The 15,377-nt window shown below is 41.6% G+C and overlaps 1 protein-coding gene across 2 annotated transcripts; it reads right to left on the bottom strand.

Moving 5' to 3' along the window:
• Window positions 1-3,716: 3,716 nt before the first annotated feature.
• si:ch211-63o20.7 (Serine/threonine-protein kinase pdik1l-B-like) lies at window positions 3,717-10,695 on the bottom strand. 2 transcript variants are annotated; one of them, XM_035144771.2, is made up of 4 exons: window positions 10,479-10,695; window positions 9,330-10,088; window positions 8,387-8,612; window positions 3,717-5,251 (listed from the first exon to the last, which is right to left on the bottom strand). In XM_035144771.2, the coding sequence occupies exons 2-4, from the start codon at window positions 10,068-10,070 to the stop codon at window positions 5,007-5,009; spliced, it is 1,212 nt and encodes a 403-aa protein (XP_035000662.1). In that variant the 5' UTR covers window positions 10,071-10,088; window positions 10,479-10,695; the 3' UTR covers window positions 3,717-5,006. The 2 variants fall into 2 exon arrangements, with proteins under 2 accessions (XP_035000662.1, XP_035000661.1); XM_035144770.2 differs by having other exon boundaries at window positions 10,475-10,690.
• Between the last annotated feature and the right edge of the window lie 4,682 nt (window positions 10,696-15,377).

A 15,377-nucleotide genomic window follows, 5' to 3' on the forward strand; every position in this document is an offset into this window, starting at 1 on the left:
GAGCATCAGAATGGGGAAGAAAGGGAATTTAAGTGACTTTGAACGTGGCATGGTTGTTTGGTGCCGGACGGGCTGGTCTGAGTATTTCCAAAAACTGCTGATCTACTGGGATTTTCACGCACAACCATCTCTAGGGTTTACAGAGAATGGTCCGAAAAAGAGAAAATATCCAGTGAGCGGCAGTTGTGTGGACAGGATGCCTTGTTGATGTCAGAGGTCAGAGGACGATGGGCAGAGTGGTTTGAGATGATAGAAAGGCACCAGCAACTCAAATAACCACTCGTTACAACCAAGGTATGCAGAATACATCTCTGAACGCACAACACGTCGAACCTTGAAGCAGATGGGCTACAGCAGCAGGAGGACCACACCGGGTGCCACTCCTGTCAGCTGAGAACAGCAAACTGAGGCTACAATTCGCACAGGCTCACCAAAATTGGACAATAGAAGATTGGAAAAACTTTGCCTGGTCTGATGAGTCTCGATTTCAGCTGCGACATTCAGATGGTGGAGTCAGAATTTGGCGTAAACAACATGAAAGCATGGATCCATCCTGCCTTGTATCAACGGTTCAGGCTGGTGGTGGTGGTGTAATGGTGTGGGGGATATTTTCTTGGCACACTTTGGGCCCCTTAGTACCAATTGAGCATCGTTTAAACGCCACGCCTTGTTGAATCTATGCTACGAAGAATTAAGGCAGTTCTGAAGGCAAAATGGGGGTCCAACCCGGTACTAGCAAGGTGTAATAAATATATATATATATATATATGTGTGTGTGTGTGGACATAAGAGTGACAAAGTAAAACAAATGGTTAAAATCTGATTAGTGAGGGATAGCTAGATATTAATAGGATAGACTGATCTAAACAGATGTGTTTTGAGTCATGATTTGAACAGTCCAGCAGGCGGAGGTGAGGTGACAGAGGGTTCCAGAGTCCCGGTGCAGAGCAGCTGAAGGCTCCATTGTGGGGCCAAGGGAAGAGCAGCTGAGGAAGAGTGTAGGGCTCGGGGAGGGCTGTAAGGACGAAGAAGGTCCAGCAGGTAGAAAGGAGAGCCAGGTTATGGAGGGCTTTAAAGGTGAGCAGTAGAATGTTTTGGTGTGTTTTTAAAATATATATCTTTTACTCACCTCTTCCGTCTGTGTGCTAATTCAGCGACACTAGAACAACATGATCCGGAGCACAGAGTAATAATGAGAGCATTTTAATAAGGTGCAGCAAAATCAATCCATCCAGTGTATCACAGAGCCAGCATACAAACAACCATCCATACACACATATGGACAATTAAAAGTCTCCAATTAACTTCAACCCAGTCTGCATGTGTTTGGACTGTGGAAGAAAGTCGGAGTTTCTGGAGGAAACAGACAGTTTCGAACTGGGAACCTTCTTGTTGTGAGGTGAGATACATTCAGTGCTAACCAACACAACTGCAGCAAAATCCTATATCCAATATCGTAACTGTAGTAAGTGCCGCTGAATGAGGAAAAAACGTGTTTGATTAATTTTTTCTTTCTTTCTTTTTCTTTTGGGTTTTAAAAAAAACGTCTTACAATTGATTTAAAATGTTACAGCGTGTCCTCTAAAGTGGACCAGAGCAGTGTAAAAAGTACAAAATGACCAGATAGTGAGTGTAGATTGACATTGAACCACGAAAACATTCAAGTGAAACAAATTGACAGATTTTGTGGAGGAGGATCTGCTCCTGATGGAAATATAAAAGGCTCATTCGAAGGTAAATATAGTTTCAGGTGATTATACACTAATGAAATCATAATTATGAATATTATATCAACTCTGCAATTAGATCCTCCTCATTCCAACCCACTTGACTTTTAAAAAAGATTTTTAAAAAATGATGATCTGAAATTCCATCGTGTGAACCATTTGAAGCCCCAAGCATTGGTGGTGGCGATGTATTTATTATGCTTGTGGACAACTCTATGTCCATCAGAACATTGAACATTTTAATCACAGCAATCATTCATCCTGTCCACTCTGGCCGGGAAATTGATTCCTTCATAAAATTAGAGTCCTGTGTACAATGTGTCTGACATGAAAAAGACCCTCTGCCAGTACAGAACCCTCCTTGATGTCACCACCCCGACATGGAGCTCAGAGAGAAAATTGCAGTGGTTTTTTGTTAACATCTTTTATACTGAAGTCCTGCGAAGGGGGCCTCACTTCTCAGCCAGTGTGGACAGGACAAATGTTCCATGAGTCACTTTATACACCGAACACATTCAAACTTGAACTTAGAAAGAACCCTCCACTCCTGTTCAGTAAAATGACTTGGGATGCAGGAAGGTCTGGCCAGCAGAGAGTGTGTGTGTGTTTGTGTGTGGGGGGGGGAACACAGATCAGCCAGAGACCACCTCACTGAGCCAGAGGGGAAGAGAGGAAGCCGGGCTCACTGGTTTAAATCTCTACATCACAGACATTGAGCTCAGGAGCCTTATCACAGGCAGAGTGACAGAGCAGGTGAGTGGTTACCGTCACCTCACTGCTGCTTTTAGTCATTTCTTTACTACAACGTTGTCCCCTGGAGGAATAACAAATTCATTGCTCTCATTCATTTATTTGATTTAAATTACATTTGAGTAGAATTACCACCTCGTGGTTGTGTGCCTCCACCAACCAACCAATTAACAGTTTACATCCATGTCCGTCCAGACTCGGGCCGTTTTCAGACATGGACTCTGGAGGATGTCCACAAAGTTGGGTCCGGACTTTATCCGAAGTTTTCCTTTCACACGTGAGCAATGCAGCAGGAGATTCTCCACTCGGACGGATTCACAACAACACAGAAATCTGCTTTAAGGGAGGGTTGGTGAAGTAACATATTGGTTTTTGTTTACAGCACAAGGAGACTAGTGTCAGCCCTTATCACCAAAAGCTCTCTCGACATCTTCATCTGTGGCTCTGCCTTTTAATCCTGAGATATTACTTTTTATTATTTATTTTGTTCATCTTTCGCATGTTAGACACGTTATTGACAAACCCTCTCACTCGCTGTGAATCCTGTCGAGGATCTCCTGCTGTTTTCTCACATCGTGTTATTCGGACATTCTACAGAGTTTTTACTACAGTGCATGTCTGAAAGCAGCTATTCTGTAGAACATACTACATATAATGAAGGTTTATGGGTATTTTGTAAGTGTATAATAAGTAGGTCAATTCTGATTTATGGCCAAACGTGTGTGACCTTTAACCACCAAATTCACTTCATGCTTGAGGTCAAGGGATCGTTTGTGCCAAATTTCCACGGGATGATTCTGAAACATCACGATCAAGTGGACGGGACGGACAATGTGAAAATGTCTGGCACTGAGACATATAAAGCATTTATGTTGGAATGCATATCCATTTCTTCAGACACGTGGGCACAAACATTTGGACGATCAGAGACTGAGACTGATGGCCAGTAATTAATGTTTTTGATATGATCAGCAACAATCCTCATGCCTGCTTTAATTTCCTGTTCGTGAGAGGATGGTATATTAGAGACTTTCACTGTCAAGTCTCGTGCCGACCGCACGTTTCACACATACACACTGTGTCACAGAAATGATCAGTCACACAGTTGGAGTCAACTTTTACTTTTACAAAGCAGCAGCAGAAAATGTTCCTGACCCAAAGAAAAACTGGTGAAATAGAGAAAATAAAAATCTAAATAAGACCCTTACAATCTGTACTTAAAATGATGTATAAAGGAAGGCTGGGACATAACACTTTTATTATCAATAGCAGTTAAAAAGCAATACACATATGTTTATGCATTGTGAAGATAGTGAGGAGGTACAACCTATAATTGATTGTTTTCAGATGTTTAAATGTTCTGTTGTTTATCTAGTGGTTGTCATACTCCACCCATATAGAAGAGTTTAAAACCACAACCTTCACTCAGGAGCAAAAATGTCCTTAAACTTAAGAAATAATGTGTTTATTGCATTAATTTTTGATATCGACTGATGTAAACTTTAAATCATTTTTGGCCACATCGCTCAGCTCTAGCATGAAGCAAAATGTATCAAACACAATCATCTCTCAAGACGCATTCTTACATCAATAAAAAGCTAATTAAAGAAAGCAGAATTAACATTAGAATATTAAAGCCCTGCAATAAATACAATTCTCACACAACTTTCTAACTTAAAACAATTTTTTCACCTTCTCTTTGAGATCTTGTTGAGATCAAGTTCATTATATTGAGAGGTGGTATTGTTTGTGAGCAGCTCATTTACATATACTGTATCAGGAACAAATATGTTAGAAATATGTCACTCTATTCTTGCATTACAATGGACGGACATGTTTCATCTCTTTACGTATTTAATACATCTGGAATCCCAGCGGACTGTTCAATCCATGCTACATCAGTGTGAGGTGGAGGTACCTTGGCCAGGAAGGGCAGTACAAATTAAGTTAAAACATCAATGTCCAAAAATCAAAGTCAAATTCAGTAACTGAAATACAGCAGAATGTGGAGTCAGTCAAACACTGGTCTGTTTATAAGCACTAACATCAAACCATTTTATTAATTTCAGCTCTATACTTACCAAAATTGATTTTCTCTGTCAAACGCCTATGTGCCTAAACAGCACGGTGCTTACAGGAAACTCAGCGAGTCCCACTGGATCTCTATAAAGACTTGCTTGAGTATCATTGCGTGTTTAGTCTGCAGTGCATTACAGGGGTCCAAGGCCAATAGACTGATTTCCTCGAGAGGCTCTCGGGGGTCAGAAGGACCTCTTCTATTTCAACCCCATTTTCCCTTTTTCTGGTTTTTCTACACGGTTTCTAAACTGCGCTGCTGTTTCAGTGACAGAAATAGCACCTTCAATTCCATATAATCTTACATATTTGTTATCCCCACTTCCCTGTGGCAGCAAAGTGGTTCCTGTTGACACACATAGGAAGCACTGTGGTCAGGGGGCGCACAGTCAATATTTCCGTGTAGTGGTTACAGTGGTAAGAGCCATAATGGTCGCTTAAGCGCACTTTGTGTCAGTGGGAGTCCTCTTTGTGAGCGGATCGCACTCTGGCCTCCAGCTGGTCTGCCGGGGGCCGGGCATCCGGGTTTGAGGCGAGCATGTCTAAAAGCAGAGTGCACGTAGATGGACCGGGAGGGGGTGGCAGCGGGGGCGCTCTCTTTGACTTCATTGGGATACACAGCTGGAGGTCGGCGTTCTCCCACAAGGCTTCCCCCAGCGGCATCAACTTGCCCGAGCGACCCTTACACACGTAGGCGCCTAACAGGAGAAAATACAAAAGGATGATGAGGTAAGTCATCAGGCTGAAAGCAACAAGACAGACTGCAGGGCGTTCACTTGCCTAATTACAAGGTTAACATACAATGAAGTGCTCAAAGAGTCTGCAAACATAAAGCTACGAGAGGCTAAATGTATCTAGTAGTTTTATATCAGTCTATGACTTAAATATATATAAAAGGAAAAGAGCCAAAATGACCAGATATGTTTTCAAAACACAACATTTGAAAGTAAAACAGGGTCTTGACTTGTCATTGTTGCAACAATAAGCAACAGTGCTTTGTTTTGTGATCAGTTAAAGGGACTCATTCACATAGAGTTTGTCAAACTAATACTTTACCAGCTAAACTCAAAGAGATGCAGCAGTCCGACTGACACTCTGCATCTCTGTGCTACAATAGTTAATACACAATTCCTTGAACTGTTAAAAAACAGCAGCACAATGGAGCAATGTATTCATCAGTGTGTCCTTGTTTTGCTTATTCTCAAGCACACGCACAATATGCATGTGCCATGATGCACAATCCTAATATTACACTGTGAACTACAGGTGGCAGACATGAAGAAACATGAAGAAGCGTGATAGCAAGTAAACCTGAATGTTAAACAGGTTTGAAAACCTTTTCTTGAAAAACACATTTTTATGAAAAAACACTGACAAAGTCCTGTTAAAGCCCCGACAGACCATTAGCATACCCACACACACTTATAGTGCCTCCTCAGGACTGTCCTAATTCCATATTCCTGCTAATTACTTCGGCTAATCTTAGCAGGTTTTGAGAATGTGCTAACACTGGAAAAGCGACATGAAATACACACAGTCAGAATAAGAACTGGAGGAGCTGCTCACAGATGTGAAAAATAAAATAAAATCAAACTGTAGAAGTTGGTGAAACATCTCCATCCCCATGTCAGAAAATGGGCTGATGTGAGACAACAAAACTCCTTAAGTACCATTTCTATCTATCCATTATGTCTAGTGCTCATCCTTTTGAGGGGGAGCAATTCCGAGCAGACATCGGGTGACAAGCAGGATCCTGGACGGGTCCCAGTCCATTACAGGGCCATCATATAGAGACCAAAAACCATTCATACTCACATTCACGCCTACTCCAGTCAACCTAACCACAATCGGTATTTGATTTCCTGTTTAAAGATTGTTACGACATATTTATTGAATTATAAAACCATAAGGTTAGTGTAACACACCCACCACCCAACAACCCACGCTCATTTGAAATCGATCGAGTACCAAGATGAGCTCCCTCTTCTTCCTTTAATACCTTCGATTTCTTGGCTGCTTATCAGAATAATTAGGAAGGTAAAACTTTGTGCTCAACAACCTCAATTGGTCATTTGTCTTTATTTGACATTTTCTATACGACATGATCAATTGAATTTGTAGATTAATGAAGAAGAAAATCCCATTAAAGGTGGCAAACCTAAAGATTAACAAGGAGTATCTATGAAAGTGGTTAAAAATGCATCAATTCAAATTAAACTCAAGGTTCCTTGAGGCCGTCTCTTGTTTGAGTATAAATTGACTTTAATGAAAACCTGATAGAAACACATCTGTTATACAAGTCGTCTCTTTCTGCCGATTCCCATCAGTAAAGCCTGATTTAAACACTGCGGGTGAAGTTTATAGTCAAGTCCAGGTCTGTCCTGGTGAAAGCAAGTCACGATTTCCTCAACTACCTCAGCAAAAAAAAAAAAAAACGAAAACTCCAGACTTCCAGGCCTAGAGGACAAACAGGAGAGAGTGCGTCTCCCTCCCTTACGATTTCTCCCCGCTCCCCTGCCTGGTCAAATAACTGTGTGGGTGTATGGGTCTTGAGAGGGGATAAAGTAAAAATAATAGACCATTTTATCTGTCTGCGAAAAGCCTCCAGCTGCCTCTCCCCATTTTCTCACTGACAAAGAGGATTGTGATCGGAGCTGCTAAATGCCATTTTGTTTTTTTTGTTTTTTTAATCCACTGAAACACCCCCAGTCAAAAAAATAACATTCAGCTTAATGGGAGCATCAATGACTCAGGGAGCTTCTCACGCACTACACTTTGGGATAATGGTTCACATTCCCCTGACGCCAGGTCGCCGCTGATCAGAGCCATTTTTTTTTAATAAAAGGAGATGTCTGTATTACAGCCGTTTCATTACTATCTGATAGTGGAGTGCAGGACAGGGCCCTGTACTCCTGAACATTAAGACACTTCTCATCTTATGGCCACTCGGGATTCTGACAGGGGAGGAAAAAAAGGACATTAAACAAATAGATTAAAATCCCAAAGCTCTCCTGGAGAGCTGGGCACATTGCCTCTGCCGGCTCGTGTTTATGGGTTAATTTCCCTACACCGACCTTCTATGTGATGACAAGCTTAATTTAGAACAAAGACAGAAAATTAATTGACACAACGCAACTAATTTTCTAATCTAATCTTTGCTTTACCATGAGAATGTGATTGATCTTCATTAATGTAAGTTGATGTTATCAATACAACTTGAACAGGAACCAAAGGAAATCCGATAAAATAAATATATAAACATACTTATAATAACGTATTATTCTGAACGAGCTGGTATCGCACCTGCTGCCAACAACACTTCGAGGTGTAAGGAATGCTTAATCACATAGTGTCAGATTTTATTATAAGAAACAGAGTTACTAAGATCCGTTGCCAAACTTACGTTGCATAAATTATACTTCATATCTTTGCCATTTAGATTCAAGATTGTTCTGTCCATGCCTGATGAATGTATGATGTATAGCATGTGACATTTTTAATATGTGCCAGTTAATTAAGTCAAACTCGATTCGGTGCGATGCGTCATCAAGCTGCCTGGCCAGACACAACCTTTCTGAGAGCCCTCTGACTGGTGAGCAGCCTATCACATGACAGCCTTATACTCAAATGTTACCCTAAATGTTAACTGACAAATTCTGGATTCTCATTTATTTACGACTAAGGTGGTCTGAGACCACTTTCCTGTAAATCTTTACTATCGTGGTCTAGTTGTTGGGGTAGTGTTGGTTTGCGTTATCATTCTGTTTCGTTTCAGTAAAAGAAGCGTCAGGTATTCTTCCTCTCTGGTCTACTCTGTTGATTCATTTTCTTACCCAGCTGTTCCTGTGTGGTCCCTTCTTGCAGAAAGGTGATTCTTTCCAGAATCGCCCAGAACATCACACCTAGCGAAAAGATGTCCGCCTGGGCTGTGTAGGTCACTCCACCCCACACCTCCGGAGCCATGTAAAAGTCGGAGCCACAGGTGGATGAGAAGTGCTGCACGTTTTCATCCCCGTCCACCAGACCTTCACTCATCTTGCTCAGACCAAAGTCTGCCACCTAGAGGTTGGACAGGGAAATGTGTCTTGACGCAGCTGAAGTTCATTGATATAGACATAAGGGGTAAATATTATTTTTCAATTTCAGGCCTTTACTCAAGATAAAATTAAGATAAAAAGATAAAATATACAGCAAAAAGGTGACATTCTGGTATTAGATTCATTGTTTTATGATTTAAATTATAAAACAATGTTTTCTAAATCAGTTTGTCAGACAATATGTAAATAACAATTCTCCAAACTCATGGGTTGATTTATAGCCTAGACATGTTTTACCAAAATGTACCAATGCTAATGTGTCTGTGTGTGTGTGTGTGTGTGTGTGTCTGAGCAACCATCTTGAGCTAAATAAATCTGATGACAGGCCAGATTGCACCCTCAATAGTCACATGACACATGCAGCTCGAAGACAATAAAACGGGTGTGATGTGTGATATTAACGTTATACACAGCTTGCTCTCACTTTAATTAGCATAACAACCTTTTTATTTAAATGTGTCATTGTGTTGATTGTTACATTCGTTAAGTAATGAGATCTCTACAGAGGTGGCAATTAGTTGGTGGTGTCAAGGTTCCATCGCCTACATAGAGTGTGGTACTACATTTAGATTTTGATAGAAAAGAGCTAAATAATACTGACATCACAGACATGCTTGTTCCAATGCATCCGTGTCGCCTAATCTGATATAAAAACTGTCACACGTCAGCGTCTGCCTACCTTGACGACAGGGCCTTTTGGTGTGACACAGATCAGCACATTGTCGGGCTTCAGGTCTCGATGGATGATGCCAAGGCTATGCAGGAAGGCCACAGCTCTGCAAAGCTGTCGCACCACACTGCGGTTACGCCGGGGATATAGCGGCCTGGAGAGCACGTACCGATTCAAGTCGCCCCCGTCACAGTACTCCATCACGAGCCACAGGGCCAAGCAGCGCCGGGGTCCCGACTGCTCCCCCTCGCTCTGGGCCCGTCTCTTCCCGGCTCTGTTTTGAGGCCGTTGCGGGGTTGTAGCATCAGATGCATTTGATTTTGTTGTGTCCTGGAGCTTAGCCCTGACCTGGACAGTGTTGGTCCTGTCCTGAAGCCTGGAGAGAGAATTAGTCCTCTTCATGGCGGTCGACTGGGCATGAATCCTCTCCCGCCTTTGTGGTGCTCCCACCATACTGCCCTTCAGCACGCTCTCAACTAGACGTAGGGGCAGTTTCCCTGGTTTCAGGGGCTTCAAGCTTCTGGGGCCTGTCTGCAGGAGGCAGCTGTGGAGTGCAATGACGTTTCTGTGGTTCTTGGCTGTGGCTCTCATGGCCCACAGCTCTTGCAGGTAGAGCTCGATGCACTCCGGGTTGCTGCAGGGCAGCCGCTTAATGGCCACCTTCTGTCCTGTTTTGACCATATGTCCCTCAAAGACCACGCCATAGCTGCCTCGTCCGACCTCCTTCTCTAAAGTGTAGAGCTCCTCCATGTTTTACAGGAGCTGGACCTGAGAGGAGAGAAATAACTCGGGTTAGTGTGATAACTACACAATGTAAGTGTTGAGCACTAACATTGAAACAGCTCACAACCCTTAACCAGACTGTCCTTGTGATTTGAAGTGTGTTATAACAGGATCATCTGGGATTATCAACACCAACGTTATATTCACAAACATCGTATGAGCTAAAGCTAACGTTACTGACTGCTAGGTCTCAAAATAACTATTTTTAAATATTTTAACTACAACACACAATCTTTAGTTCGCAAACGCCATAAGAAGTTATTAACTGAATGAATTCAACATGGCGCTGTCTGTAGCCGCTGGTTTAAATGGAAAGACAAACAAAAAGCCTCCCGCTTCAGATAAACTCTCGTTATTTTAAATAAACTTACCCACGATTCTGCGGCTGGTTTCACGAGCGAGAACTCGACGTGAATCTGTGGTCTACACGTCTGACGAGCCGCTCGGCGCCATGTTCTACGAATATAGCCTTTTAAAAAAATTGTTATTAAACTACGCAAACAAAAAAGGCGGAGGAAAACTTCCGGGTCTACATTTGTAACGTCCCGCTCTGGGCAGACGTGCATCGTGATTGGCTCTAAATTGAATCGCGTCTCGCATTGTGATTGGTTGTTCGCAGACAGACGCCAGTCCAGGTTGGTGGTGTTTATGAGGAAGTTGGAAGGTGCTGCCATGAAGGTGAGGGGTTTTAAAGGTAAGGACACTTTCCACTGATTTAAAAAAGGAATGAAAGTAGTCAATGAAGCTTTTATTTTAAACAATAGTCATATTAAGGCAGCTACTATGCTAAATGATACAGGTTTCTAAAGCAGTAGGTTTTCTCAGGTTAAACCCTGATATGAAATAATCTTTATATACAGTCTATGGTTAAACCCGAATGCTAACAGTTGAATTTACATGCACCGTAGTGACAATTAGCAAAGTTAATGATGTTTCTCATTATTTAGACGAGTGCAGTGCTGAACACCTGAATCTGCCTGATTGTGAGTCCTCCTCAAACACTTTCTACAATATACTTATATTTACTGTGGTGGATGTTGTGTGCAATCGATTTTTTTATAAACAGTCTATGGTGCAGAGTGAAGTAAGAAACGTTGTGTTCATCCTACCTGGGTTATCTGCAATTAAGATGTTATCATTGATATTCATACAATTCACAAATTCAAAATGTGTTTGCTTTACTGTTCACATGCAGGGTTTGGATGATTTACCTAACTGTTGTTATTTTTGTCATACGTTTTGTGTCGGCTATTTCAGAGGTCTGTTTAACCCTGAAACAACAAAAGTGATTTGTGGACTCAAACACCTCACCCACCCCTCCATCTGCAAAATGGCGAGTAGATAATGAGTGAATATTCATTTTTGAATGAACTATCCCTTTAAGCGATGGACACAATCTTCAGACCCACGCTTACAAATTTTCTAAATAAAAGCTCTGATATGGCTCGATATAAAGAATTTCAACAACAAAACAAACATTGTGCTTTTAGGATGAAGACAACTTGCTAAAAAGGAAAAGATATATACGTCATTGGGAAATGAAAATAATCCGATTATCAAAATTATCTGGCGGGCCGGGTATTATTATTATTGACCACCAGTTGCTGACCACTGCTATAGTTAATCCAAGGACGTAGATGAAGATTCAACTCGGTCCACTGACTGAAGGCACACTGCCCCGCCCCCACTGACCACTACAGAGTGCTGGTTGCCTGTCTATTCAATTTTTATTAATATCCAATGTATCACCTGTCCAAATCGCACCAAATTAGGCACTGCACTAGTGTTAAGCTGAAAAGATGAACAGTCCGTGAGATATGCATTTCACATACAGACAGACGGACAGAAAGACATTTGTAGAATTAGTAGGTAGATGGACGCTATAAGCAAAGGCCAGTTAGACACAGTTGGCCTTAGATTAACCTGCTCAGAGACAGGATCAAATATTAGAACCTGGTCTCAAGTATGTTTGCATATCTTGGTAGATTCTTTATTTTTCACTGCGGATGTGACAGAGATCCTGAGAGTGTATCACTTCAGATACTAATCTGAATCCCTGGTCTGTTAAAAGGTTTTGTAATCATGTCTTTATAGGAGAAAAACACCAAACTTCCATCATTGTATGCAGTCCAGTTTAATCACAGTCTGAACAAAGCGAGCACACCCACACACATACACACACTCACACACACGCACACACATAAAATGAGTGGGTGCTGCATCGGTATCGTATCGACTGTTTTTTGGTGGAGGAGTGGTTACAGTGATGATGACAGATAAAAGCTGTGTGTGTGTTTGTTCTTCTGAGAGAATATAATAGGAAACATTGTGATTCATTGCATTGAATCACACTGAAAGAAAAGAGCTTTGAAGGTACGTGTGTGTGTGTGTGTGTGTGTGTGTGTGTGTGTGTGTGTGTGTGTGTGTGTGTGTGTGTGTGTGTGTGTGTGTGTGTGTGTGTGTGTGTGTGTGTGTGTGTGTGTGTGTGTGTGTGTGTGTGAGAGAGATCCATAGCTTTTTATCAGTCGTGCCAATCATGAATACTCTTCATTACTTGAGGAAGATGGAGTCAGTCACACTTGACTTGTTTTTATCTTGAAGCAAATGTCCTCTATTCAATTATCCCCCCCTCACTGGCTTTGACAGATATCTGGGTGCAGACATTGGGCATAATATGAAAGGCTTCCTGGCTGGAGAATTTATTAGGAACTATTTCGTGGGAACGGCGCAAAAGGAGCCACGGTGACATTCCCGGCAAATTCAATAAAGCTATAGAGCCAAACACAAAAGATTGCAATGAGTCAAATAAGAATTATAGTTTTAATCACCTCTGTTTTCAGACTAATTGTGTTTTCTGTCGGGGCTTTGCTTGCTAATTATGGAGTCCACCAACAGGAGGGGCAACAGTAATTATTTCCCTGATTGAGGTCAAAACCCTTGCGTTTAATCCTGAGGTCTATCCTGAGCTCCCCTCACACACAGAGTAAACGTCAGTAAACACCTTCCCAGCATCCCCTACTCAATTTCACAGCAGACACTCTCTTATAAATGATCATTTCACTCTTCAGTAAATCCACGTTTCATTAGAAATTCTGCCACATTGTCTGCAACTGCACCCATGGTGTCTTTATATTGTGCAAACCCAGTGTCTTTACATTAATACACTGGATTGATTCCATACCGTCCACGCTTAAAAATGAGCAAAAAAAGGCCCCCTCTGGCTTCAGGCGCCCTTCTGGTAACTGCAGCTGGCACTACACAGAAAATATCTTTAGGGACTTATGCAATAAGATCGATATATATATACAAACATATGAAATACTTCCATGACAATGCGTTGGCTCTGAAATCAAATATCCCTGACTTTTTTAGGGGGGTTGGTTGACGCTGCAGATTTTCTGAGCGGCGGCGTAATTCTTCCTCTATTGCAAAATTAAGGCAGCCTTTGGGGAGGGAAATGTATTCGTTTTTTCCCAGCAAGAATTCATTTTCCGGCCCTGCTGTTAATAACAATCAATTGTGTCTTGACAGGTGAAAGTCCTGAGCTGCCATAAACCACCGCAGAGACTTCCCCCGCCCTCCCTGTCCCCCCCTGTTCCACATCGTTGGGTTTCATTGTGGAGGATAACGGTAAAACACCTCAGCTGGGTGAGATGGAGAGGAGACGAGGAGCTCGGCGACACGAGCCAAACGCCGCCCAGGTTTGGTTGCAGCTGCCTGTGTGTTTTATGTACTGCTTTTGGCGGGGGGCCCGTGAGCCATCAGTCAGCATTTTTTGCATCTCTAAAAGTCCTCTGAATCCAGCTGTTAGTGCAAGAAATAAAGTTATGTTTTCAGGTGATAAATCAAAACAAGGGGAATGTACAGGGCATGCAGATTTCCCATTTGCTTACGTGTCTTTGAGTTGAAATTGAAAATTGAGTTCATTATAGGTGTCTGTCTTGAGACAGATAATACATTTATTCTGATTGGATAATACATTCTGCTTTTATATAAGCTATACATCCTCTCAAAACTCTCAAATGGTGCATATAAATACCTGCTAAAAGAATTTCTTTCTTATTACGCCTTTATATCCGACATTCTCAGATTTTTGACAAAAGGATTGTTTTTTCTTTGATTTAAGTACTCATTTTTCTATTGATACAAATCAATATGTTTTCTTTATATAACATCAGAATGAATTAAACATCTTTGGACGCTCTGCTGAGATATTCTGTGTAGTTAAATGTTGTCGTATGGCTGTTTGGAAGCCAATTTCTAAAGAGGGATGTTTGCTTTTCTAATCCATGTGGAGAATTGGTGAATGAGGAACGCTTCAGCCAATAAGAAACACTTTCTTGTCAAAACTGGAACTGCTTGGGCTTTATTTAAATACAGAAATACAGTTTTGTTCTTGGAAATTATAGTATTCCCCGTTTAAAATGATACCTGACTTCATTTTAGAAATTATTTAAAATGACAAAATATTTAATAACGGATGCAAAAGATAAACATGTGCAGGGTACTATATCACTGCTAGTTATGAAGAATCTAAATGAGGCTTTATTGCTAAGTAGATATACACCTACAGGGGATTTGCATGATTAGCATTAATATAGAAATAAAAAATGTAGAACATTATATATAAGTTATAAACATGAGAAAGAGAAATGTGCAATATGAACATTACAGATCTGCAATTGAGTGTATGTACAGTATGACCATTGTTGGCCAATTTCACAAGGTTTCACAGGATTTTATGGCTTGACAAGAAATTTTACAAAACATCAATACCAAATCTGGACTTCTGGGGTTTTAATGTGATGTTGTGCCAAGTTAAGCATGGCTTCCTGTGTCATCAAGGTAATCTCGGCCTTTTGCTCAGCCTCTTGGAAGCATTTATGTACACTGGACAGCCAGTGAATAACAGCGATATCAATGACAGACAGGCCTCCCAATGGCTGCTTGTTCCTCAGGGCTCCTTATCTCAGCTGCACCGAGGGCTCTGTCTATGTACCCAATTCATCTATCACTATCAGACCTCTCACAGGTTCAGGGCCAGCGTTCACACTTGCACAGGGAGGCAAATGCTAACGCCAGCTCCTGATCACAAGGGAGTTGATCCTGGTGTGTAACTTCAAGACCAAAAAAGTAGGTTTTTGAGACATAAGCATTGCTATCTCTTTCACATGTACAGTCAATGGCTACGGAGCCTCGGGGTTTTACCCACACTAGCATACAGACATTCATGAGCCCGAGAGGTAGAATCCTGATAACTCATCCGCGGACTTT

This window comes from Hippoglossus stenolepis, chromosome 20 (genome assembly GCF_022539355.2).
Source record: "Hippoglossus stenolepis isolate QCI-W04-F060 chromosome 20, HSTE1.2, whole genome shotgun sequence".
Taxonomy (NCBI): domain Eukaryota; kingdom Metazoa; phylum Chordata; class Actinopteri; order Pleuronectiformes; family Pleuronectidae; genus Hippoglossus; species Hippoglossus stenolepis.

What these genes read in the sequence shown, in the direction of transcription:
- si:ch211-63o20.7 (XM_035144771.2), bottom strand. Translation starts at nt 10,070, where the DNA reads ATGGAGGAGCTCTACACTTTAGAGAAGGAGGTCGGACGAGGCAGCTAT. An exon ending in CAAAAGGCCCTGTCGTCAAG is followed by an intron (nt 8,613 to 9,329) that starts GTAGGCAGACGC and finishes TCCAACCTCTAG; the next exon opens with GTGGCAGACTTTGGTCTGAG. An exon ending in GACCACACAGGAACAGCTGG is followed by an intron (nt 5,252 to 8,386) that starts GTAAGAAAATGA and finishes TTCTCCTGTTAG; the next exon opens with GCGCCTACGTGTGTAAGGGT.